The 27,988-nt window shown below is 40.2% G+C and overlaps 2 protein-coding genes across 2 annotated transcripts in view; both read right to left on the bottom strand.

Moving 5' to 3' along the window:
• Nucleotides 1-535: 535 nt before the first annotated feature.
• Nucleotides 536-24,040, bottom strand: LOC102204133 (pyridoxal kinase-like). The gene is made up of 11 exons (XM_005741549.1): nucleotides 23,493-24,040; nucleotides 14,934-14,988; nucleotides 11,309-11,413; nucleotides 10,730-10,813; nucleotides 9,231-9,265; nucleotides 8,716-8,801; nucleotides 6,716-6,761; nucleotides 6,482-6,593; nucleotides 6,268-6,404; nucleotides 5,231-5,297; nucleotides 536-4,849 (listed from the first exon to the last, which is right to left on the bottom strand). Exons 1-11 carry the CDS (start codon nucleotides 23,571-23,573, stop codon nucleotides 4,734-4,736), a joined length of 924 nt encoding a protein of 307 aa, XP_005741606.1. The 5' UTR covers nucleotides 23,574-24,040; the 3' UTR covers nucleotides 536-4,733.
• A 671-nt stretch (nucleotides 24,041-24,711) lies between these two features.
• The window catches only part of LOC102207433 (uncharacterized), an 11,280-nt gene continuing 8,003 nt past the window's right edge, over nucleotides 24,712-27,988 (bottom strand). The window contains exons 5-8 of the mRNA XM_005741561.1: nucleotides 26,762-27,008; nucleotides 26,278-26,338; nucleotides 25,788-25,912; nucleotides 24,712-24,954 (exon numbers count right to left, since the gene is read on the bottom strand). Coding sequence (XP_005741618.1) covers nucleotides 24,926-24,954; nucleotides 25,788-25,912; nucleotides 26,278-26,338; nucleotides 26,762-27,008 — 462 coding nt within the window. The 3' untranslated portion in view covers nucleotides 24,712-24,925. The remainder of the gene's footprint in view (nucleotides 24,955-25,787; nucleotides 25,913-26,277; nucleotides 26,339-26,761; nucleotides 27,009-27,988) is intronic.

Genomic DNA, 27,988 nt, shown 5'->3' with positions numbered 1-27,988 from the left:
TGCTGCCTACAAAATTCAACCCCTGTACAGTTACCATGAACAAGCAGCCAGAGACCAAAGCTGCGTCTTTTGTTTTTTTAACCAAGTCAAAATTCAATGGAGGAATCTGAAGCAGTTGGACTTACTGAAAGCAGCGTGAGCAGGACAGACAGCAACAACATGGACACTGAGGCACGTTGAGAACAGGGAACAGCGGCGTGACAAAGCAGTGACAGCAGAAACAGTGAAAGTACAGTTTAACCATCTAACGAACACGCACACGGCAAGGCTAAGGTTTAAAAACTAGCAATACGGACAGAAGAACTGGCACTGCAGGGGTTTGCGCAGGTTTGGAGGATGTAAAGGAAGAAGAAGCAAAGTGAGGCATCAAGGGAACATTTAGGATTCAGTTCCCTCTCCGAGCAGTCCTCTAAATGTTCAGCTGGGGTTAAGGGAGTGATTGTCCTCTTGAACACACCTCTCCTCCCCTCTTCATCTTAACCAAGGCGTTCCTTTTCTTTTTTAACCTCCCCCTCCTCTTCATCCCACAACATTTGGCAGATTTTCTTTCCATGTATTTGCTCTTTCATTTTTACATGCGCAGACACGCATACACACGAAACCCTGTTACCATAAACGACATTTACACACACACATACACACACTCTCCCACGAGCAAAGACACAACAGGTGGATGCGTTTAGATCCAGTGTTACAGCGGTCGGGTTTGTTAGCAGAGCTGAAAGACGGTTGGCAAAATGCACAGACTCCTTAAGTCTGTTACTGATATGACAATCAGCGCTACAGTGACACAATATAACTGTACTGGTACAAAAGTGTTTTACAAATGAGATCGTTTTTCCCACCTATTTGTCCAAGAGGTGCATTCAGATTACCTCTGAGCACAAGTGTACATCACTGCAGTTCCCAAATGATAAATCAATTAGGGCCAGATTTATTAACAATCTGAGTTTTAATTAACTGCAAACGGTTAATTAACTGTTTGTATGCTTTATTTTGTACCTATTCCTTGTGGGGCTTTGACAAATCTCACAGGGAATGTTGCATTTTTTGGAGGGGAAGACGTTACGATGTGTACGATTGGTGCAGGTGGAGATCTAGAAGTTGTGAACAAAACTGTTTTGTGCTGAGGTTCGCAGGCAGGTAAATCACTGACTGCTTTATAATGCAAACTGCAAAGCTCACAAAGTCTCTGCATTCATTCTCTCAGCAGTGCGCATACACACGGAGCTCCATGACATCATAAAGTGACTTTCATTCAGTTGTTTTTTTCTAACTTCTGTCTAGTTTTGGATCATTATTAATAAATCTGACCCACGCTGCAATTTCAAATTAGTCATTCACCAAGAAAAAAAAATACTGTTTTATAAATATTTACTGAATTTTATATTTTTTGGGTTTCATTTTTTTAGTTGGAATTAAAAGAGTCAATTTTCTGCAATTTTGTAAACCAGACAATAATTCCGCCCCTTGCACCCCTATAAACAAGATAAACATACATTTACCTACATTTAAGACATCTCATGTTTCCTTCCCTCCCCTCCTCCTCTCTGTGAGTAGTATTGTGGTATTATGATGTTAGATTCCTAAGGCAGTATCACAGTACAGTCCATAGAGAAACAACAGCAGTACAGAAATACACTGACTTGCCCAGAACCTTACATCCAGCTCAGGTGGATCACTGATGGCTTCTGGCTGGTTTTTTGTTTTTTTTAAGCCTCTGAATATTTGGTTGCACTTTCCAAAATTGAGGAGAAAAAAAGATTCTGGAGGTAATTTAAAACTGAAATCTCCTTTCTTGTGGTGCCCTTGTAGCGCAGTGGGCTAAGGCACATCCCAAGTTCTTGCGACATCATTGGTTTGAAACCAGCTCATGACCACTGTCGCCATTTGCTCTCCTCTCACCCTTCCCATCACGTTCCACTGTGGAAAAGCTACAGGTTATAATACCACCACTGGTTTTGGTTTTGGTTATAACAAATATTAATGTAATTCAAAAGCTGATACTGTGATTTTGAAACCCTGACATTTGACTTTATGTCTTTTTGTGCAACTAAAAATTAGAGAGGCATTTTTGGGGCGCATTTATTGTTAATCACTTTTGGCTCTGGAAAATTGTTTATATTGTGACATTTGTAAGATGATGATTTAACTGAAACTGTTTGAACAGATTAAGCTGTACTAACGACTTAACTGTATTAGTTTAGTGCAAAACTAATCTTTCGTTTCAAGATTCAACTCACAGCATTTGGTTGAAATTCGACCTACTTTTACTGCACCCACAACAAACAGAACTATTTCTACATAACACACCTAATGACTACTTTTAAACATAAAGGTAATAGGAACTCGTACGCACATGCACAGACTAATTCAGGTTTCTGGTACAGATTAAGACGTGACAGAGACCACAGTGGAGTGTGATGGGAATCAAAAGCTCATTTTTAAAAATAAAAGTTTACAGAGCTTGTAGATGTTATCGATACTACTCGAGGCTTCCAGTAAATTCAGTGGCTCAACTTTCAGATATAGAGTTCTGGGCGAGAGCTGGGCCGGCAGCCGTCCGGCGTGACGTGGGTTGGTTCTGGCACTGAGGTGGCCAATTTCTGAGTGGTCTACAATCAGCTGGGGACAGCTCAGGCAGCTCGGGTTGCCCATTTTTTTCATGTTGTGCTAAGATGAAAAAGGTTCAACTATACACTATGATTTTTAGACAGTTACTATCAGGTGACAACAACTAGAGGCACTGAAGCGTCTGCGAGTGCCACAACCAACCCGGACGTCTCCTGTTTGAGTGATATTGTAGTGCGTGTAGTCTATAGTACAGTAGCATCAACACAATGGTCCAATAGACAGATCAGATAGAAGATATCATACAGATGGTCCAATACAGTTATAGTACAACATCTATACATTGTGCGTTTTTTTTTTGTTTGTTTTCTCATATTTTTCAAGAGATCTCAGGGGTTAAACTTGGTCACCATTACATCACTGCTGTAAGACGGGTAAGGGATTAAAAGAGTGGTGGGCAGAGCCATAGAAAAACAGTGTTTGATCTTTAGAGTCTTGCAACTTGGCGTCAGGTGTGGAGAACCACTTCTAGAGTGCAACACTGTCAGAAATAAACAGAATATGCCAGTTTAACAGGGTGGCAGTAATAGAGCAATAAAGTAGGCAAGTTTAATAATTTTGAGGTAGAGTTTTGGAGAACTTGTTCAGTGGTTCCACAAAGAGACTTTAGTTGGGCGGCCTGCCCGGTTATAATTTGCAACTCATTTTTCAATTTTTATCCGTGGACAACTGCCTCGCTCTTTGGATGAAAGGTAAGTCACTCCTAACCCTGACCCTCTAAGCCTTTCTTCCTCTATCAGCCGGCTTACTCACCAGATCCAGGATCCGTGATGTGTTCCATGTAGGTTCATACGTTCCATTACTCAACTACATCCACCAAAAAGATCTCGTCCCACAGTCACGCGTACTCCAAGTCAGCTGTTGACAGTAATTCTTGTTCTGCTCTGAAAATCAGCTTCGACCCAGAGGTCTGCCGTATCCTTGGCAACACTGTTTTCTCACATCAAGAGGGACCTGGAGTTGACTCCATGCAGGAGTTTGTGGAGTTTACATGTCTTTACTTGTTGGGAAAGGTTTATGTAGCCATCTAGTCCCAGTAAACTCAGATACTCTTACATCATTTCTTAATTAAATAATTTTTAATAAATAATCAGAACCTGCAGCAGGTGGAGAACTGTTTCTACTGCTCCTATGCTGAGCTCACTGCAGAGCAGAACAAGGATGGCCTGTAGATGCAGCTGATTATTGCTATTTACCATGAAAATGTTTGCATTCTTTATTGTTTTTTTTATTTTTTAAGAAAGCATGGGTGCACCTATTTTCATGTGCACGTGCATACATTTGCTCGTACACATGACCCTTACTAACACCACAAATACAGTCTAACTCTGTGCGAGAGCTGTTATTCAGCAGCTGGGTCACTGTGAATAGACTGACGTGCATCCAAATACACTGACATCACTATTCAGTGTGGCTACAGGGGCAAAAAACCAGGCCAGACTGAAGAGAAGCCACAGAAACTAAACCCGAGATCGTTATCAAGTTATCCATGAGAACTTTTTGAAAAGACTTATTAATAAGTCTTATGAAACTTAAAAAAGGTAAAATATTATTTTAAACCAGAGGTAAGACTATTAACTTATCCTAGCAGCACTCCAAGGACAAAACCTCTCCCATGTTTTCTATAACAGTTGTGAATTTTGCCCAGATCTCAGTTTACCAGCTCCAAATCAATTCCACTGTCGTGCAGATGATTGAATACTGGATGATATTTTTTTTAAAGCCATCACTCTCATTAACCTTAACATATGACATTTTGTGCTTGTGGAAGTTCCCTATCTGAGTCATCCGGAGAGCCCTAAAAATTTCTAAAGAGCTGCTGCAAAGTCCTCTCGGATACCCTGACCAAACCTTCTGTCTATCCATGGCTCTGGTTCCAAAACAGGGTTAAGGGTTAAGTTAGGGATCAGGACACTGAGGACTTCAAAGGGTTAAAGGACTAAAGGGTTTACAATACTAAGGTGTTTAAGGAGTCTGGATGATGAGTTATTGAAGTTAGGCAATGACAGTCAAGGTTTACAGTAATGAGAGATTTACCGAGATACAGGAGCTGAGAGATTTATGGATGGAGAGGTTAGTATGAGTCTTATGGGTGGGCAACGTTAGGATATGACTGTGGCCTCCGTAACTATGGCAGGATCTTCTATGTCAGCTTTACTTTGGACCATCCGCAGCTCCAGCTGGGGCGGACTGGGCCTCCGACCAGGACCTGCTAACTCTGAGGGCGAGAGGGGCAGGTAAGGGTCACACAAAATTCAATTAACCCGCAAAGTTTGATTGTGCAAAGTTTGGAATCTGAAGACAGGTGTCATGAACAAACTGCCATTCATGCAACGCATTTAAAAGCAGTTATGCAGGAGAAGCCAGTAACTGATAACAGCAGGAGCAGAAATCCAGACTTTATCAATGAGCTGCTGTAGTGAGGACCCATGCAGGTAAGAAATATTACTGCTAGTTTTTATTTTTACCACCCAAAATTTTTTGAAACTCTAAAGTAAGACGCTGTTTAAACTGATTTCACATAATTCTTAGTGTTTTTGTTCATGAAATTCAAACAAGGAAAGCTTTAGGCGCTGATAACTAGTTCTGTTATTCTCACCATGAGCGTAGGATATGGTCCTCTGGATAACGTGATGCATCACTGAAAACGTTTTCTCACAGGCCGTCTGAGAGACAGAAAAGAAAAAACAAAACAGTAATTTATCTTTTTTCTTCCTGACTTCAAATATGTCACCTTATCTTTTATTTACTTAGCTGTATTTCCACCAAATTAAGTGGAAATACCATACCATGTTTGGTGAGCAAAAATTGTACACGTGTCACCAGATTTGAGATAAATTCCTCTTAATGTTCTCCCTCAGACGCCTCAAGACATTACAGCAGACTGACGTCTGACCCTGGAGGATGAGGTCATAGTGCACCAATCCGATGAGTGCTGAAAAAGCATCAGGTAGAAGTCTCGCTCCTCCCCCTGATGGTCAGCCTTCAGACTTAGAAAGTTTGGACTCACCAACTGCTGAAAACTGTTTAGCTTTTACCACCAGTGAGTATCATCCACATGGATTAAGTTAGCATTCGCTCTCTGGGGTGAGATCAGAAAGGGCACAGTGTAAGTGAATGGGACTTCCATGGAGTCATCTAAAACTAGCAGCAGTGCCTGACAGGAAAGCCAAATCTAAGGGGTTGAATTTTATGTTTTTTATGTGATTACCCCTCTCACACAGCATTACTGTTGCATGAGCTTATGTTATAGTCTTTTTTTAAACAATATTTTTATTGTTTTTGTAACAGCATACAAAGATTTGTTTTCACAGTAATATGCAGCAGTAGTAAGACACCGCCACCGGGCCCTCTGACCACCACCAGTAGGCAATGGGTGAAGTGTCTTGCCCAAGGACACAACAACCAAGACTGTCGGAGCCGGGGCTCGAACCGACAACCTTCCTATTACAAGACGAACTGCCAACTCTTGAGCCACGATCGCCCCAAAAAGCAGAACCGTTGCTCTTGGTTTTAGTCAGAGGACTAAATCATCAAATCTCTGCAGGTCTTTTAATCTGTTCCTATTCCTCAAACTTTCAGTTACTTTGGACTGAGCTCCAAACAGTTTTTCTGTGTTTGTTTGTGAGTGTGTACCTTTAGGTCAGTGGGGTAGTGATGTGTCCACGCTAGCAACATAGCAGCAAACAAGTCTCCAGTTCCTACAAAGACAGCATCCACTTTGGGAACTTCTAATCGCACTCTCTGTGTTGTCCTGCTGCCATCTGGACGAACTGAACAGCACAACAGACACACAACAGGTTAAATTCCTGTATTAATGTCAAACTACATTCCTAATCCTGTCGCCTACCATGACGCTGGCTGCCCAATGACACCAGGAAGCGGTCTCCCAGTCTAGAGGGAAGATCAGAGGACGTAATAACCACTGTGTCTGGGCCCATCGCATGGAGGAGGTCCATTACCTACAATCAGAACATGAGATACAGAAATATGAAGCTGGAAAAGGCAAAAAGACAAACTCTACTTTTACAGCAAGAACTAATGTTCATGTAGAGAAGAAAAACAGGATAAGTAGATATGTTACCTCTACAGCGTCTTTCTCTGTGCTGATGTTTTTCCCCGTCAATAATCTAAAACACAAGCAAACAATCACAACAGCTGCAAAATAAATAACGTGTGAAAACATAGTTGCAACAAAGACCCTGAAGACACTAAATCAAGACTCTTTCATGAACAGAACCTGATTCAGTCTGATTCTGCAGGCATACAGACAAACCAGCAGGTGGAGTAACTTCACAATAAAGCTGTGACAGATGTGAGATTCTTAAACTGCTTAATATTACTGCAAAAAAGAGGCTGTAAGGGTTAAAAAACCTTCACATGTGACTGTGGAGATCATAAAAACGTCATTTAAAACCTAAGCAGCAGATGTTACACTTTTAAGAATATATAACAAAGAATCTGATGGCTTCATCTGTTAGGTCCACTGAGTCCTACTATAAAGGAGGTAAAAATAAGGCTTTAAATCTTACCACGTTAAATGACTTAGTGCAGAAAATTGTTTTCTTATAGAGACACTAATATACATTCAAAAAGGTTTTCAAATAGTTTCATGTTTATTAATGTGATGAGAAAACAAACAGAACGCGAATGACATAATGCAAACTATTAGGACTGGGCTTCAACCACCATCTTTACTTTTCCACGAACAGGCCGACTGACAAGAGGTTCAATTTAGCAGTTTCCATCAAAATGCTTCAAGTTCCAAATTATTCGAATTGTGTATTTTAAAGACCATTATATATAGCGTCAAGCTAAAACTGTACCTAATGTTAGCTGTTAGGCTATTATGCTGCTTTACAGGATGCACTAATCACTCTGCCTGGGTCCATCTCGTGGTCCATGACCTACAGATAATGGACCACTAAAACAGTTTGAACAGACTACAAAAAAAAGATCAAAGCAACTGTCAGAATTTTTTTTCTTCTGTTGCTGAGCTGACAAATTATTTTCGACTTAATCAATCATTACTGTACTTGAATGGCACTAACTGTATTCTGCGCTCTCCTGCTGGTATAACCTTTGAACTGGAGCGTGAATCAGACTTAAGCTTGTTCCAAAAACAGCAAAGCTCTAATGATGCAATCTCACTGTGTGATCTCAGGGTAAAGAGGAGTGACAGAAGAAAGGATCCATCTTTATTTACACAACCACTATTTATAAAGAAATATTTAGAGAGGAAATAAGTAACTGATTAAAGTAATGTATTTTCAAAGAACTCAAGTCATCTTGGATTTACAGTGCTTAAATTAAGAATACATAAAAGAGATTCTCATAACGTGTGGAAGGAAAAATTAACAAGAAAGATAAGAGAGGATACAAGGGGAGCAAAGATGTATTTTTGGGACCACAAAATGGAAGTATTAGGTAACATAAGTGGCATTACATAAAGGCCGTTTGCACCAATATACTCAGAAAATCAGAACAACTACAAAACCATTCAGGGAGAGTTTGTCTCAGACATGAGCAGAGGACCGTTGTAAGGACTCACAGAATGTGTGTGTGATTGCATCTGCTCACATGTAGCAGTCACTGTCAGGAAACCAGGCAGTAAATAAATAAAATGAAATGAAAACACTCTTTATGAGACCTACTTGCTCACATTATTACATTACATTATTATTACTTTGCAGATTACACTTAACTTGGGGATCAGGGTTCGGAATTAAGCTGTGATGATTAAACTTACCTGTAAGAGGATTGGGAATGCATTCATGTCAATGAATGTTCTTACTAGGGAACTAAAGTAATGCATTCACTTCCTGTTTAAAAGGAGTTCTTCCTTCCTGCTGTCACCAAGGGCTGCTCATTGGTGACCATATGATCAACATCTAGTTTTTACCTTGCAATGTAAAGCACATTGAGACAATGACCATTGTGAACTGGCACCATATAAATAAAAGTAAGCTCTGGCGATAATATAAGGCTTTGTTATGCAGTGATATTAGTCTACTAATCAGAAGGTGAATGAACAGATGGTCACAGAGTCGTCAAATTGTCAAGACTGAAAACACTTTTACTTACTCAGCCTCAAACTGGTTAGGAGTGATGATGTCAGCAACAGGAACCACCTTGTTCTTATAGACGGGATAAAGATTTTGAGGAACATACTGTGGAAACAGAGTCACACAAACACAGAGGACTTCATCTGTGGGCTGAGTTAATACAAAGCTTTTCTCTGATGTTTGTTTTCATGCTTTTACATGATCAACACAAACTGTCCGCATAATGTAATACATACACAATATAGACACACACACACACACACAGTAGATATATATACACACAGAGTGAGTCACTGTGTATATGTAATACTGTCAGATCACAATAATCCCTCTGTCATGAGAAATTAGTCTTGTAACACACCCACAGAACACGAACACAAATATATATATTTGTATAAACACACACACACACACACACACACACACTAAATCCCACCCACACAAAACTGAAAGGCACAAAATTCCTTCTTAAAAACAACAGACATCAGCATGGACACACATACAACAGGGTACACGAATAATCAGTAATCTCACCATAGATCCATGATCTCCGAGGACGGGGTCACACACTGAAACGACAAAAAGATACTGAGAGTGAGAGCACACCAGCAATCAGTGCATTACATAAACACACTGCAGTGATGGGAGGCATGAAAGTGGATTTGGAGATGAGCGCATCCAAGCTGGGAATGAGACTGACAGAAAAACCTATTATCCATTTTTAAAGTATTAAAACAGAAGACCTGGAGACCCTGCTTTGGGCTATACTGTTTATTACATATCAGTTTATGAAATGACCAATTTAATACTTTTTCTCATTATTGGAGCCTCTGCTGTGGTGAAGGCAAAAATGTAAGTTTAGTTCTGAGGGTGGAGTTGGACATCAGGTCTTGAAAGGTAACTATGCTATAACTCTGGAACTGATCTGATCAAACATCCATCCATAAATCCATGCATCCATACTTCCTCTTAACCACTTATCCAATCAGACTTTTATCCAATCCCCACTCTCCACACAAAAAAGTCACATTGAAATATTTCCATGTGTTTCTAACTGCAGTAAAAAATGTACAACCTGTTACTGGGAAGATGTTGATGAAATAATGAACTAATAAGGCAAAGATTAAACATCCAGTAATGTTCTGATATGACAAATAAATATGTGTAATACAGCCAGAAACATGCATACTATTACTCTCACTTCCATAAAACACCCATGCTGTCTTACAGTCACTGCTCTCCTATGTTATGACAACATTCAAAAGCATCTCGCAGCAGCAGCAGCAGCATGTAGCAGAGGATCTTCTATAAGTGCTTAGGTAAACACACTGTGCAAAACCCAATGTTTTGCACAGTGAGACTTACAAAACCCAATGTAAGTCTCACTGTATATCTAGTGTATATCTGTATATCTGGCAGTTTTGCCAGTGTCCACAGGCAAAACTGCAACAGTCTTGATTTGAGTCAAACTGAGTGGTGTGACATGAGAAAAAAATCCTTCAGGCTACAGAGTCATCCCTGGAGTGAAGTGGATCTACTTTGAATAAGCTGGTTAAATAATAAATGCCTTTGCTGCCTCACCAAAAATGTGTTTAAACTCTGATAACGAAGGCTTGGATGACTCCCTGTAATGTAAAAGCATTCAGCCCAGGAGCCAAACCTCTCATCTTGATAAATCTGAGACTGACCTGTGGAAGGACGCTGCGGTTGTTTTTGTCCCTCCCACTCTGTCCTCCACCACATCTACCACTCTAAAAGAAACCTGTTTTTCATTTGAATTATTTACTTAAGTTTAAGTTGAAATGCCCAGTAAAAAGACACTTTTCTTAAAATTATTTAAAAGTATGACCAAAACAATCTGATTGCAGTTTTTGCCATAACTGAGCAGTTCTACTAACTGCAAGAATTTCCTAAAGGTAACAAAGGTTAAAGCTTTATTGCAGCCAAATGCTCAGTCCCAGCAGTGGATCTTTTGTTGCATTTAATGTGATTCTTGTGCCCTTCTCACTCTGTGAAACCATGTGTTTGCTTACCGTACACCAGGTTGGGGTTGGCTCTCTTTAGCTCCTGAACAATGTCCACCACCATCTCCAAGAAGGACGTGTCTCTGGTGTACCCTGCAGACATCACACACACACACACACACACACACACACACACACACAAGGAAGAGACAGAGCAGAGAAATTATTATAGGCCGTGTATGAAAAGATTCATAACTAACTATACGTTTTGATTTCTGTTAAAAACTGTTTAAACTTAAACTGCTCTGTATCTCAATAATGGCACCCAGTTGAACTTAAACTTACTTAAATCCAAGCTGATTCTCAGATTTACCTTAAAAAGTTTTTACAGAAGAAAATTGTGACTTCTTATCTCTTTTTTATTCCCGTGGTCAAAATTGATCTACTGCTTTGATAAATGTAGATAACATGTGTTATCTACATTTGGCACACAAGTACATGATGCTAAAAAAAAGTAAGAAGACTGCAAGGAACTTATTTAAATTTAACCTCAGGGGGATCTAAAAATCAACTCTGATTAAACTAAATTAAACTGTCCAGATATCTGCATTTTGAGCAGCGGTACATGTGAAAAAGTAGGACACCCACCTGTTAAAACATAGTCATAGTGGTGCACGTTGTTCAGTTTGATCCCCTCATAAAGAACGTGAAGCTCATCTGCTGTCAAGACCTGACCTTTCCAGTGAGAATATCCTTCAGAAAGCACAGGAGAGATGTTACTGTGTTTGCTGTGAAGAGACCAGTGGATAAAACACACTTCTCCTGCAGGGAAATGTGAGCTTTTCAACCAATTCACAACAAGTAAATCAAAGAAAGTTTAAATGAGAATCAAACATGACGTGATGTGATTAGAAAACTGTACAATGATACTTTAATTAGTCGAGCCTCTCTCTGTGTGAGTTTGCTCCAGTCCCTCTTTCAGTTTACTTCCTGTTTTATTCTGAAGGTCAGACCTTCGTGTGGTTTTCTTTCCTCCTTTATTATTTGTATTTTTTAATGTTTGCTTAGGCTCAACTGTTCCCTATTATTCCTCCCTTCCTGTCTGTGTCTATGCCCTCAGTCTTTTTCAGGGTTCACACACAGGATAACTTTTCTACCCACATTTCATAATATCTAATGTTTCATTATATCACATCTTATTCACTGACATATCAAGATTTTACATTTAATATCTCATTTCAATTAAACCTTGCAAACATCATCCAAAGGATAAGACAAACACCCTGATCATAAATTCCTGAGAAGGTCTTTGTGCCCCAGACATGTCTTTACCCCACAACCCAGAATTTGAATCTAATTGCATGAAGAACGCACACACATACATGCACGCACACACAGACACACACACACAAACACACAGCAGACCTGATACCTGCAGACACAGTATCTGGTTAGACAGGGACAGAGTGGAGGCTAGCAGCAGGACAAAGACGTACATGCTCCACTACACACACACACACACACACACACACACACACACACACACACACACACACACAGTGTTTGTGTGTTGCCTCAGCATGTGCTGAATACTGTATACAGGTGTGGATGTATGTATGTGAAGTGGCCACAAGCATATAAGCCAGTGTGGAGGGTGTCTGTCTGCACATGACAGGTTTGCTGCAAGCTGGTGACGTCGTGGCTCCAGGTGAGTCACAGCCAGGTCACGTGGTTGTGGTGGGGGTTCTGGTTGCTAAGCAACAAGCCAGGAGAAAGCCAAAGGGGGCTAAGAAAAGAGATGAGCAGTCAGAGTGGTGTGTGCGTGAGAGGGAGGGCAAAATGAAGGCAGGCCTTCAGATAAGAGCTGCTTCTGACGTCATCGCACGCTGCTGTCGCAATTTCCCAACGCCCGCTGCTGTTTACTGCTGCGTCGCATGGCCGCTCCCAGCGTCTCTCTCTCTCCATCATCTCTCTCTTTGATTCATTTTCTCTCCTCTCTCCAGTTTTTTTCCTCTCTGTTCACCTTCTCTGCCCCTCTCCCCAGCCGCTCTTCTCTCCCTTTTCAGATGAAAACGTCTTCTTCAATATGTCACACCAAATTACACACTCTCCTCTGAGAAATTGCAAATGTAAGATCTGATTAAAGTCTGAGGCATTTCTGCGTTAAGGTCACTCAAACAGAATCCCACAATTGATGTGAGGACTTTTTCTTCTCTTCTCCACAACACACCGTCCTCAGCTGTATCACTGTCTACTCTGCAAGTGGATTGATAATAACAGTGAACTTACAACCTGTGATTAGATTACTCACTCCTGGCTTTAACTCGTCCCCAGATTAGATTACTCACTCCTGGCTTTAACTCGTCCCCAAGGGTTTAAATTGAACTCCAGTAATTCTCTAAGACAAGAAATGCAAGAAAAAACAAATTTCAGAAGGACTGCGAGGAAAATTCTGGAGTTGGCTCAACTTTTCCTGCAAAACTATCCAATGTCATCCGGAAAGTGATAATGAAAAAGGTGACACTGATTCAGTAATTCACGGTAAAGGAGCTCCAGCCTGTACTGAGTGTATAAGAGAACATACTATTCAGAAGTTGGACATTTCTCTTTTGTAAATTATTTTTTGTATGTCCTATGAAATATTCTAAAGAGAAACCGGATTTCTGATTTTCGTGAGCTATAAGTGATAGTTATCTAAATTAAACCCAAAAAAGGCTTCAAATTTTTCACTGTGAGATTTCACTATATATGCACCAATAGGACCCAAAAGCAGGACACAGAAAAAGGTAAAGAAACAGAAGATAGACATTAAATAGCTATTTACAAAGATCAAGCGGGTTTGGGGTTTTCTTGAACCAGCTAACACAAAGAAAGCCTACTTAAGTTGAATCTAACCTCTCAGGTACATAAACTTTCTTTAAAGCTCACATGTCTGTCATGAAACGTGACCTAGGCAGTAGTTGAAAATACTGAAAAAGGCTGCAACAGGCAAATATAAATACCACCATCTGCTGCTGCTACATTTAAGCTCCAGGCTCGCCCACATGACACTTATCCTACAAAAACTCCTACAATTATGTTTAGCCTCAGTCTGCAACATCACCACAGGTCACTTTCACTGTTTTTAAGCTTACTATTATCTGTGTCGATAACAACTCCGTACAAAACAATCTGAGGCTGACTTCAAAGCAGTTCACTCATCAATCAGACTTTCAGCTTACAGCTAAGTCAGCAGTAACCGTATGGAATCGGTTGCATTAAACCATAACACGAGGGGGTCGCACTGTCTTTTAGGTCACGTGAAATCAGATATGCAGATAAATTAGTTTACCACCCACAAACAAAATCAAACCTTTGTTATGATCTACTATTTCTTGACTCCACTATGAAGCAACAAGCAACAGCTGGACAAATATGTTTGTTTTCACAGCTGATTCATTCTTCAGGTTCAGTTAGCTTGGATTCCATGAAGTGGGGCCACACATCAGTGCGACAAAGGAGACACGGTGCAGATTATTCACTCACGTCTGGCAATCAGATCCAAATATTATGGCTAAATGTGACAGAGAGATGATGCAGACAGCCCAGAGGCGATGTCTGCATCATCTCTGTAACAAGATGCATCATCACTGCAATCATACAAGTTCCTTCAAATCAAATTAGTTCTGTCACAAGTACGCCTTTGCAGAAATTTTACACATCTCTTTCAATTATACTGATTAGATTTTAAACTTTGACAGTCATCAATAAACTTTCATAATTATTTAACCCCTTAACATACAGCTAATAAGCTTAAGGATGTAAAAAAACAAAACAGTTTTACTGGAGAGCCAATTAAGCAACTTCAGATTTTCACGGCTCATATTAAAAAAATCTCATAAAAGTATAAAAATGAATTTTTCATGAAATGGGATCTTTAGATGATTCTTCTTAAAGAGAATAGAGATGGCACCAGATCAGCAGCATCATGTCCAATAAGAGAGAGACAGAGATGGAGCTTGTATAAAATGTGAATGGCGTTCATCTCCCTGCAGCTATATCTGTGTTTCCAAGCTGTTCTGGTGTCTGAGCATGCAGCCGCTGACCTCCACAGAAACTCATTTATCTGTCGAGTCGTCAGCCTCGGCACGGTCGCTGCCTCGAAGGGAACCATGTCTGTTAACACTCGCCAACACCTCATCACGACACCGAGGGAACTGACTGACTCACACACACCCACACAAAGCAGGCACGCACGAACTGAGAGATACACAGGCTAAGTCAGTGGCCTGACCTGTATGGTTGGAGAACTGGACGGAGTTGATTGAGTCCACCTCAAACCCTAAAAGCTGAAAACAGAAGACACAGAAAGAAAACAGTTGTCAGAAGATATCAGGAGAACACACTTTTACAGCTCGGCTGTGTTTTAAAGACTTCATTCTGTAGTCTCAGGCTGCTGGTGTGTCTCAGGTACCACAAGGAGTTCACTGGTGATGATGTGTGAGGCACCAGGTTATGACATTAGTGAGATATACTTATTCCTAACAAAGCTTTCATCTTTTCAAAGACCGAGAGCATTATGTCTTAACTGGAACATTGCTGGAATATTGATGCTTTCATTGTGGAGGAGTTGGACCCTCGGGCAGCACAGTGATGCCCAGTGGTTAGCTTTGTTGCCTAACAGCAAGAAGGTCCTGATCTAGCTGGGGCCTTTCTGTGCAGAGTTTGCATGTATTCTGGCTTCTCTCACGGTCCAAAGATATGCCGTTAGGGGGGGTTAGGTTAATTGGTGATTCTAAATTGGTCATAGGTCTGAATGTGAGTGTGAATGGCTGTTTGTCAGTCTGTGTTAGCCCTGCGACAGACTGGCAGTGTACTAGAACAATTATTAAAAAGATTTAGAAATATGGTCATTACATCGCCATGATTCCATCACCATGTTTGGTTTGCATATTAAAATATTTAATCTGAGTTTTCTCCACAAGTAAGGATTTATTGGTTGCGGCAAAGCAGTAATTGCCCACCTTTGAGCAGTGGGAGAAATTATCTGTGATGACTTAACCAAGTTAATTTTCTTCATGAAAGCAGAACAAGAACAGAAGGGCAGACACATTGGTTTCTGGGTGAACAGTTTGATTGAGTTTAATGTATAATGTGTTACTTCTCCATTGTGTCAAGTCAACCTCAAAGAGAGGATAGTCATTTGTCATTTTTAATGCAAAGGCTCACTAAAGAACAGTCCTTCTCAGGTTGACTTTGGCGGTTCAGTTGTAGCTAACTAGATAGCCTCAGTGCCTTTGTTTTGTGTTTGTGATATTAAATCAACATAGTAAAGCTGCAAAATAATGAGCTGAAAATACTTTAGTACTGTAAAGTTGAACATGAAAAAGTCAAACTGCAATGGAGGGAAAAAGAAACACACTGTTAGACTTCATTTAACCTTGATGGACATACAGGCATCGTCTAAATGTAACTTCTGCTGAAGTCTGCACACAGATCTGCAAGAAACAGCTCGTGGTGTCCTCACTCTCTCTGTGTTTCTTAACAGATTTGTTTTTATAAATTACCCCAGAGAGAGAGAGAGAGAGAGAGACACCCACACATGGCTCATCCACGTGCTGAGTTAATTGTTATCTGAATGTCTTTATTTTAATTGAGCTAAAGCTGGCAGCGTGAATGAGGTCTTTGTTCTTTTCAACTGACTGTGACTTTGAGATACAAGAATCCTCTTTCAGAGAAGAGCCCCTCCACCCACCCAGGAACACAGTGTAGATATTAACTTTGACCTTGTACGGGTTTCTGAAAGGTGGGACACTGTATTTATTTCAGCAGCGTGAAGCATTCAGAAAACACGATTAACATGCAGAACAATTCACTGCAGTCACATTACACTCCTGTGCACACAGAACTGAATGAATTATGACCTTTTTTGATATATTAATATTTGCATTATCCTTCAAGGAGAGTCTTCTGTTGTCCTAACTTACAGGACTGTCAGTGATCATGTTACACTTTAAACCTCAAGTGATCGTTGCCTTGCCAAAATATTTAATACAAATTTCCTAAATAAAGCGAGGTAAATGGCTAAATGTGGCAATGAAAATTGCTCCCTGTGTAGCTACAGAGCAGATTTCCAAAAGGGATCAAGCCCACTGTTGTCTGGACATCCTGGTGTCCCTCTCTGTCTCTCTACCTGGAGCCAGTAGTTGCCTTTACAGACGAAAACACCTGCTAGTCTGGGACTAACTTCCTACTGGATGTCCCTGACTCCCCTACCCCAAACACTCTATTTCCCCCTCTTAAAAAACAGTTTTTAATGTTAAAATAATCCAAATTGTAATTACTGACCAAAGCAAATTCGACTGCAGTTTCTCTATAATTAAACAACTGCTGCTGTTTGACTTGTTATTGTATATTTTTAATCTAAATATCAGACTAGTATTTTGGTTTACTGCAAAGTACATGCTGTCCAAGAAGTCTGTGCTTCAGTTCTGATAAACACTCATTCATTTTATGTAACTTTCACAATAAGTTGTTTGCTATTTTTACATTATAAGAAAATTAATAAAACAATTGCCCCATAACTTTAACGTTTCAATATCAATGTAAAATAATATGAAAAACATTTGCAGCATTTTGGACTGCATGTACCTAAAAAAACATGGCAGCTTTGAGCATAATGCTACTTTCAATCCTATTCAAGATATAAGACTGTTGTTACTCATAGTAGTAGTGGGTGTGATCAATAAATGCATGATGAGGTTGGATTTTACCATTTAGGAATTCTTTCAGCTTCAGTTTTCAAATTTCAGTGAATTCAGAAGTGATTTTGAGCTTCCAGCCTATCACCTCCCGTCTGTTTGGAAGCATCTGTTTCTTTGCTGTGACTACACAAACTGTCACTGACATTTATCGCAGCGTGTTCTTTTGCCTCAGCGTGGATCCAAATTTGCCGTTGATGCAAAACCGTGTATTTACAGCGGATGTACATGGGTGGGTCTAAGAATATGTTATTTAGGTCACATCTTCCCGTGCTCTATTCATGGGCCTGAAGTCACTGACAGACTGTTTGCACCGCTGCTGACGGGAAAGCTTTCACTCAAGGCGAGGATCTTAACAGATTAAAAAAAATTAAACATTTTGCCTTCTTGGAGAAAAGCTTTTGGTAAATTCCCCCTGCGAGGAAGCCCCTTTCACAGCTGACGAAAGACGAGTTCAATTAACGAGTTGCACTTCTGGCTCATCACATCTGAGGCAACACAACAGCTAATTTTACTGCATCGTGACTTCGCTGGCACCATCCTTCTGCAATGACTGTTCAGTTCAGTTTGATTTATATAACAGAGTGAGAAATAAAAGTCAGCTTTTCTCCACTATTTGGAAATGCCCATACCTGTGGGTGCATGTCACTAAAGTCTGATATAACTTAAAAGTTTTATAATAAGGATCACTTATTCCACTTTAACTGCTACACTCTTCTCTTGTGCAGTTACTCTGTACATTATTTTTGAAAGAACTATTCCTTTCCACTTCTGGCACTTAAAAGAAATCAAGATGTAAAATTTATATGTACTCATTATTTTTTAATGTTAAAAAAAATCGCTATTTGATATTATGGAGGGTGCCAGTGCCCTTGAATGCTGTTTCTATGTGAAAGCTGAAGCTTTAACTTTAAGGCAGCCTGTCTCCATCTTTTCTGACGTCATTAGGAGGAATCCTGTGGCAGCCAATCAGAGCCCTGCTTTCTCATGTTGCCGTCTCCTGGCTGCTGACATGCCACAGATTCTCCGTCGTGACAGAAGAGAGAGGGATGCCCGGCACGCTCGCTGACATCATCCTCATCACCATCATCATCTTCTTCTCTCTGATCTGTGACACCAGCTGAATCATGGTTGTTACTGTGCATGGTGAGACTTTCTCCTTCATTGACCTGTGGGTTTTCCATTGAAGTCTAAATTTAACACACTGCCCTTTTTTTAATTAATTAATTTTTGCTTATGTCCACAAGCATCAGCAGTGGTTCATTCACACAGTCTGTCTGCCGCAATCACCATCCAGACACACTCATTATACACACTGGCACCATGAGCAGCTCCTAGAAAATGTATGTTCTTGCAGACTCTTGATATTCTAACACAAATGCTGGCTCTCTTAGCAAGGCTTATCAGTGTATTCATAATGGACACCATGTTCAAGCATGAGCGTGTTAATTATTGCACCAGGACACTCTGCATTGCAGAACAATATCAATTTTGTAATTCTTTCATCAGATCTGGGACCATATGTCTCAGACACTCGGGTGAAGAGAGATGCTAAGCGGTTAACTGATCACCACCTGGTGAGTTGGATCAGGTGGCAGAGGAGGATAGTGGACAGCCCTGGTGCACCCAAACCTAAACCTATTGTGCAGGTGCACTGAGAGAATCCAGCAGAGGTAGAGGCGCTGGTCCACAAAATCTTCAATTCCCACCTTCAGCAGAACTTCAAAAGCATTACAATGAATATCAGAGACATTGAGACTGAATAGACCATATTTTGTACCTCCACTGCCGAGGCAACTGCACAGAACTGCAGCCACAAAGTAGTGGATGCCTGTTATTGAGATAGTCCCTAAACCAGATGGTGAAAGGATCCATCATGCTCAAGAACGAGTTGTACTGGGCTTGGTTACCCTGAGGTATATCAGAGGTAGCTGACAGATAGCAGCAAGCTAAGAGTGTGGCTCTGACAGCAGCTGAAGCAAAAACATGCATGTGGGAGGATCTTTGTGAGGCCATGAAAGAGTTTAAGTTGGTTTCAGGCAATTCAAAAGGGGAAAGTAATGCTCCAATCACAAAAACAGACAGGTGAGGTGGTTCAGGTATCTGACTAGGATGCCTCCTGGGCTGAGGTGTTCCAAGCATGCCCTGTCAGGAAGCACCAGGGTAGACTCTGGGCACAGTGAGTAAATCTTTCAGCTGGTCAAGGAATGCCTTGGTATTCCCCCCAAATGAGCTGATGGAGGTGGCTAAAGAGAGGGATCTGAGCATCTCAGCTAAGGCTGCATTACCGTTGTATTATGAAATAATATTAAGGAGAAACTGAAGAAAAAAAAACAACCTACAACCCAGCAAATTTGTTACCTATTCAGATATTTATCATGAATCCAAGACATCAGTCTTGAAAACTTAGAGACAAGTGTCAGTGATCCTACTAACCTAAGCTATAAGCAGCCATAATGACAATTTTTTACAGTACACTTTACATTGCACTAGTTAAGACTGCTTTAGTATTAGCCTTGTATAAACAGGCTTAACCAGGCGTAGTAGTTGAACATTAGTGTCTCTACTGGACTCTGGTGACATGCATCAAAGCCTACAAGTCACTGGGATAACCGCAAAATTCACCCTGGGGTACTGCAAGCTAAAAATAAACCTGAACCTTCTTACAACAAGCTCCAGTCTTTCAGGGTGATGTACTGTACTGTTGGCCGATAACGCCTCACTACCACTACTGACTGCATCACTACTGGCACACTAAAATTATAACCATCCTCAGTGTAATCAAGATAATCACAGGCTCAAAGCAATCCGTCTGCATCATCCTATGTCCTGGTTTAAATGTGCTATACAGTAAATAAAGGTGATATACTGTAAACATCAGAGATCCTAAAGGAAAAGATTTTCACTGTCAGTTGATGGCAAGAACACTAGGTCTCTAGGTCTCACATATCAAATTAACTATAAAGGACCAACTTTAGACTCTAGATTCAAACGGTGCATTATGTGAAACAAAAGAGGAAAATTTCTTAGGAAAAAAGAAAAAATGGCAGATGTACAAAAAGGCAAATTTAAGATAAAAAATGCCAAGTTCACAAGAAGCAGGGAAACTGACAAGAAAATTGTACAATGGCATTTCTTAACTTCTGAAGAAGTAAAGTTGGAAAGAAATTAACATACTTGAAATCCTAGTTAGATAAATAACTCTAACAAAATGCTACGAGGACACCAAACCAACCAACATCTTTCCAATGTTGTGATGAGGCAGCCACATTATAATGTGTAATGAAATGATTTTCATTTTATGAATCTGGGAAAAAAAAAGTCCGACCTGAGCAATTCAGAACCAGCTGAACATTTGTTATGATCAGCTAACAAATGTTATATATCATATGATATCCAAAGACCATTACAAAAAAAATTACCTTCACAGTACCAAGACTTTCTGAGTTACAGGCTATTAATCTGCCTAGTTTTTTTTTCTTCAAAACATCTTAAGTACAAGATACTGCTGCATTAAACTTTCATTTTACATTTATTAAACAGCATGTGGTTTGTTATCAGACAAAACTCTGTCACAGCAAAGTTGTTCCCACTGTTAAATAAGTTGCTCTACAACCTTTATCATTAGTGCAACACTTTGTGATTAAGACAACTTCCAGCTTCATTTTACCTCCCTATTGGGCTTGAGTACTGTTAATACTTAACACTATTCAATGATGGTGATAGGACTACTGGTGGGATGTAACGTAGTACTTCTGCTCAATTCTTTTGTGTGGTACGTTAATAAACTACTTAGCAATTACTATCATAGTTAGCCCAAAAAATCATGGAATCATGGTGTCTAACCAGGTATGGCCATCAAGTACAAAATTATCTTACAATTTTTAGCAAATCTGTGATAACAGTATTTCTGCTGATATAAAAACTCTCTGACTTTTAAGTAAAAGTATAACACAACTGTTTAATTTAATAAAAAAGTATGTCACATAAAAACATTTCACCAAAACAATTAAATGCAGTTCCCGCTCATGGTGTCGCTTACCACCAATACATTTATTAAACTACAAGGTTCCAGTCCAGTTGACTTTCATCAGGTAGATGATTGTAATTTAACAACCTAAATGTATCAGCAATAAGCATTTTTCTTTCACCTGTTACACACTCAGGTGAACAGAGATTTTGAATTAATAGCTTGTCCCTAATAAAACTAAAATGAAATATATATTCTACCCGGGATGGTGTATCTTGGGTCAAGCTTTTCAACCAGTTTCCTAAAGCCCTACTTTGCCACACCATGTAACCACATCAGTAAATTACATCCATTTTGCTCTTCCTGACACTTGGAGTACAGCTCCAAGTGTCTTTCCAACTGTGTCCTTGTTGTTATTATAACTACCCTTTTACTAAATTTCTCTCAGTTTCAGACATGTGTGCGCTTGTCTTGTGTTATATCAGGGTACCACTGATATAACACTGTATAACCATGTAAATAAAATTTTCAGTATTACTGTGAATGATGAGACGTGGTGCAGCTAATAGCTATGACTGCCTTCTTTCATTTGCCTTCTTTGTATTGATGAAACTCGTTACATCTACTTTGACCTATTGTAATTATTAATTATCAAGTTCTCCCTGAAAAGCCTTGATCTCAAATAGAGGCCATATTTCTCCAATATCAGCCTCTTTCCAGACTGCAGGCTTATTTGCAGTTCCTACAGTTTCCAAAAGTTGAATGGAAGGCAGAGCCTTGAGCGATCAGTACCCTCTCCTGTGGAAGCAGCTTCCAGTTTGGATTCAGGAGACAAACACTTTTGTTTGTTTCCAGTTCCTGAGCCAATTTCTGCGGGAGGTATTTTCCTGGTAAATGGGAGTTCTTTGTTCCCATTGTCACCAAGTTCTTGCACATCATTTGCGGTTTGTTCTGTGGTGTTGTTGGTCTTTCTACTTCTACTACTTTAAATTTTACAAATGATACTCTGCATCATTTATATTAAAGCTTTGGTTACCTATTATGTTCCAGAATTGAAACTAGAAATATAAAGGTATATTATGCAGTATTATTATAGAAAAGGTACCCAGCAGATGCACTAATGTATCGTATGCTATTCTGCACAAGGAGTCCTGTTACTTAAGTTTTATTTTGATCAAAAACTTCTATAGCATTACTTCAGTCAGATTAATACTTTGATTATGACTTTTAGCTATATCAATATAAATAAAGGGCTTGAAAATCATGCCCAATCATTTCTTTATTTTAATTCTGGCTCAATATTCACACTTGCTTTCCTTAAGGAAATCTAATGTCAGGGGGTGCAATCCAATTCACAAGGAAGACTTTCAAATTGTAGTAAAGCAGGGTATAGTTTAAGGGTTTTTTCACTGCGATATTTGTTTTGTAATGACAATAATAGGACATATTATAACTGCACTGGTTTTGTATGCAAATCCTCAGGCTGTTGATCACTGTTGGATGATTCATTCAAAAAGTACTGGTAGGCTACACGTTTTTATACAGCTTAAATATACAGCCTCGTGTTTTCTCTCCACGGATTATGATGAAGAACACCTTGCTCCATTATCGGACACCCTCAATGACATGTGTCGCGCCGCAATTTCTCTAGCAGATAACGACTTTCCTCTTCATTTGGTGGCTAAATGTGCAGATAACGAAGACGCTGGTAGAAAAAAACACCTCTGCTGATTAACATTCCCATCTCTGATAAGGATGCACAGGTTTGGGGGGGTATTATGCACGACACCTGTCGTCGCGGCTGTCCCTCAATATCTGGGCTACTACACAGTTATTTTTAGATTCTCGTTGCACATCTAACATCGCCGTCGATTATGTCCGCTTTTCACTCTCACAGCTGGGAAATTACAACTAACCGGATCCATAAATAAACGCATCCAAGACTGTACTAACTTTCCACCATCTAATTAGCCATTTACACGTTCCTGTTTGGCGCTGATAAGAGTGCCGCAGTCGGATTTTGTTGGCAAAGGGCAGTGAAACACGTCAGACAGGGTCGTGTCCGATAACGAGCGTCTGGTCGCTCGTTGTCCGAAAACGGGTGCATGTAAATTGTATTTACCTGTAACGGGAAAGAGGCGCTCTTGTTGCCCACATATCCCCGGACTACATGGCTCTGTATGGACAGGACGCGGCATTCCATGGCGGCTCCCGGTCAGCCGAGGAAGAGATGCAGATAAATATTCTCCGTTATACGACGAGAGTCACGTCTTCACATAACAACACCGGGAAAACACAGTTTGAACGCAACGACCGCACCGCCGGTAGGGAAAGAGGAAACGGTAGTTAGCCTGCTGGCTAGCGGCTGTGCGCGCGCGTACGTCTGTGTGAGCGCTGGTTGTAGCCGGAGCCCTTAACGAGTGATGGAGAGCGGTGACGTCGGGAGGTGGAGAGAGGGGTGTCGCGCGGATACGCCAATGATACACACGCGCGCGCACACACAAACAGCGGGAACCGTTTTATTTACGGTAAGCGCTGTGTGTACTTTGTGCAGTGTTGATATTAAAGTCCTTCATGTGTTGACCCAGGCAAAACAAACGGTCGCGCGCAGCATGGACAAAATTTACACACATACACGCACGCGCGCTCGCCGTAATTCTACACAGGCATTCTGTGTGACCGCCTAACGACTGACGTCAACACCACTAGCGCATCCCCGTCAGCACAGCTGGATTTGAATGAATGAGCTCTTATTTTTTCTATTTAGTTCTATTTAATTCTATTCTGTATACAGCCGAATTATTGTGGATAACATTTTACATTAACTTATTATTCAGATGCAGGGTAAAATAAATGATTAACACGTAAATGGCCAAAGCAAGAGCAAAATTTAGGATTTGGATTTTTTTTAGGATGTAGTTTGGTGCTGTGTTCCTTTTTTTTGGCGTTTTATGACTCACACCATCTCTATGACAGAGTCGTGACTGAGGGATGGTGGGTGGGGGCTGGGGGTTTGAAGTGACAAGTGCTGCTTCTGTCACCACATGCCAAAACTGAGAGAGGCAACACAGAAAAAGATAGCTCACATATGCAGAGAATACAGAGAAATGTGAGGGTGTAAGGTGCAGAAACAGAGAGGTATATGGAAGATAAATGGAGCCAAATGAGAGCGATGTGGCTGACAGCTCCATCTGCTGTTCAATGAGGCATTGTGTGTTATACTTTAATTGCGTCTCTCTCTCTCTCACACACACACACACACACACACACACACACACACACACACACACACACACACACACACAAATGCTGCTGAACATTTAAAAAAATGCTTTTTTTGTGTTTTAATCTAATAAATGTCAGTACTGGACATCACACAGAAAACAAACACCCACAAGTAACACGTTCCCCACATTTTAGCCAGAGAACCACACCGTTAGATTTCAATGCATATGCTTCCTCTTTTTTCTTCCTTGGAATAAAGATGAATTGAGGAGTTAATGGAGAGGGAGAGGTTGAGGAAGAGTGTAGAGAGTTGGAGGCACCATTCACAGATCATTTGGACTCCTGGTCCAATTTGGGATCTAGAGAGAAAACAGCAGAAGTGTGTTAATTTCTTTTAATTATCTTGTAACATTTTTGTCATGTTACTGCCCATCATTAGCAGTGCTACAGAACAGCAGCATCATAAGATTCCAAAGAGAATCATCTCCACAGGGAGATATTCTAAGCATTTCTATACATTTTAAACAGCTTTTAAAAAAAGTTTTCCTCTTGTATTCCTACTATAAATCAAAGGGAGGTTTCTTCCTGTTAAAAGGGAGTTTTTACTTTCCACTGTCACCAACTTCTTGCTCATTGTAGTGTCTCCACCTTACAATAAAGAACATTTTGAGGTGACTGTTGTTGCAAATTGGCACGATGTGAATAAAACTGAACTGAAATTCTCCCCTTTTGGGTGGATGTTTCTGTTTTTCCCCATCATACTTCTAGCTGCTGCTGTGATTAGGTATCCACCAATGCGATATTTGGAATTAAGGATCTCAATCAGATTTATGTGACAACACGCTGTATTTTACAACCTGCAGCTTATCCATCTAGCAGTCTAAGTAGAGACACTCAGACCTCCCTGTACCCAGCCACCACCCGCAGATCTTCTGGGGGATATGAATGCAGTATGTCTTGGTCCTGTCCCAGGGTCTCTCCTCACTTTAATTTAAGCCAGATCCCCAAATCATGCAGTACAGCTCCAATTTTTTCCCATTCATGAATCTATTTTATGAGGGCAATTTGCCACCTGAAAAGGTTGGAACAGAGCGGCGTTATACTTTATACACAGTCCAGGTGGATTTCTCATACACTCCACAATGCCATGTCACTGAGCATTCCCCATCACTCCTTTCATCATCACTCTCACCATTGAAGGTGAACTGAGGGAAGCTGCTGAGGTCTCCTCCTCCATAGACTCTCTGGAGCTTAGCCGTCTCCTCTGACAGGTTTTTTTGGTAATCTGGCTCCGCCTCCAGGAATCCTGCATTCGACCTTAAAGAGTGAGATGACAAATCAGCTGATGTCTCTTTACACGGCTTGCTTCCAGTTAAAGAGTTTCACTCATACATTTTTTATGAGGAAAGGAATACGCAAAGTTAAATAAGAATACATGTAGCATGGAACAAACAGTAGGAATAAACAGTCCACATGTTGCCAATACCTGGCAGACACTTAGACAAAATGTAATTACGGTTGATTTTCTGATAATGGGATTCAGACAGATAATTATATCTGGTAGTGTGGATAAAGCTTCTGAGGAAATGTACAATAATTAATGTGTTGGTTATTCTAGCTGTAATGTAGACTCTCTAAATGTTTTTCCTATTAAATTCAACTGTAACTCTTTATCTCTCTACCTGTGCATGTTAGTGTATTCTCTGATCTTCTCCAGGAAGAGTCTCTGCACAGGATCCAAATCTGAAAAACACACATTAAAACAACATTTTCTGACTCCCAGCTGATACTGGTCATTGGAAAATACAGCATGATCAAAGTGAGACAACAAAACACAGACACCATTAGGACAGAAAATGTACTTTAATGTAGACAAACCACCTTATAGCTGTATATGTCTGCTAAGAAGAGAAAAGAGTATATCAGTATATAAATGTTGGTCAAACTCTGATAATTTATATAAAGAGGTGTTTTAAAGGTGGGCACCAAAGTTTTGTGTCACCAATTTTTCATACAACCAAATGTGGGAAAAGTCTGTATAGAAAGCAGCGAAGCACAGAACGGCAACACGACTGCTGAAACTGTCTATACAGCTGTGTGAAGGGTCAGGAGTTTCTTTGAATTATCAGGTGGTTAAAACAACCTGTGGCCATGTGTGCTCTTTACCTGTGTGTGTCCCTGTATCTTCTTTATCTCCTGTGGCTCCTTCCTCTTCTTGTACCAGCAGCTCCTCTTTCAGAGGAAGAGGAGGAGCTGGAGGATGATCTGACTCTGCAGCCACGTTATCAACAGAAGCTGTTACAACTGAAGAAACAGGACAGTGTAAAGTACGTAGGCCCAGAGCTTTAGTTGACACATTCCTTGGAATTTTATAGAAAAACTGAAAACCCTTCCTGCCTTTTATCTGCTTTTGTCAAAGTTTGAATGAAGGTCTTCATCACAGAGTTTATATTGCAGTGTTTTCAACTACGTTTAACCCCACAACATCCATCAGCCCCCATACAGGAATATTATGAATGAATTATATGGTATTTGTATACAAACCTTAGTCATCATCATACATACAGCAGTATAAGCACTGTGCCCTTAAGCTTCATAACACTACATACAAAGCAAAAAGGGAGTTTCTTGAAATATGTGTTCCCAGTTGGAGAACATAATAGTTGAGTCGTTGTTACCACTGACATGATGCTGGTGAGAAGTCAGTCCCAACAAGTCTTCTGAAATCCAACCACATTTCAGTTGGCTTGTAAACTGAGTGTGAGGCTTCACTTAAATAGAAAATAATGGTGGAGATAATGTCATCTTATAAGGTGGGTTGGCATCAAGTACATTTAATTTCATTGATTTCATTATTAACCTCTAAAAAGAGCCTACTCTGTCACCAGAAGTAACCACTTTATATCACGATCCCGGGTCTCATGGCCCAGCGTTTTGGAGTTTTAGTTTATGTTCATGTTCATATTTAAGCCCTTTAGGTTTTCCAAGTTTTTATCATGCCTAGGTTGTTATAGTTCTTTGTTATTAGATTCCCCTTGTGTCCTCCAACCCCTGTTAAGTCTCCCTTGCCCTTCATGTGTTTCATGTCTGTGTCTTACATTGTCTAGTTCAGGTTGTCATGTCTGCGTCTTATGTTTCCTGTTTTATTTTGAAGAGGTCTTGTGTTTCTATGTTCACTGTTCACTGTTAGTTTTACTCTTTCCCTGTGAGTTCATTATGTTCATGTGGGTTGTGCTGTTTTGATCTTTATAGTTATTATTTCCCTAGGTTTCAGTTATGGTTATCATCGGCTTAGTTCTTGTAATATGGCTTCACTGTGTTCCATTTTGTGTCTACTGTGCCTGTCTGTACCATGTTTCAGGTTCCTATGTTCTGTCTCCCCAGTTGCTGTTA

This window comes from Pundamilia nyererei, unplaced genomic scaffold (assembly GCF_000239375.1).
Source record: "Pundamilia nyererei isolate P.nyererei 1_Seehausen unplaced genomic scaffold, PunNye1.0 scaffold00111, whole genome shotgun sequence".
NCBI classification, from domain to species: Eukaryota; Metazoa; Chordata; class Actinopteri; order Cichliformes; family Cichlidae; genus Pundamilia; species Pundamilia nyererei.
This window is presented reverse-complemented; position numbering and strand designations above follow the sequence as displayed.

What these genes read in the sequence shown, in the direction of transcription:
- LOC102204133 (XM_005741549.1), bottom strand. Translation starts at nt 23,573, where the DNA reads ATGGAATGCCGCGTCCTGTCCATACAGAGCCATGTAGTCCGGGGATAT. An exon ending in CCAGTTCTCCAACCATACAG is followed by an intron (nt 11,414 to 14,933) that starts GTCAGGCCACTG and finishes TGCTTTCTGAAG; the next exon opens with GATATTCTCACTGGAAAGGT. An exon ending in CTATGACTATGTTTTAACAG is followed by an intron (nt 10,814 to 11,308) that starts GTGGGTGTCCTA and finishes TGATGTCTGCAG; the next exon opens with GGTACACCAGAGACACGTCC.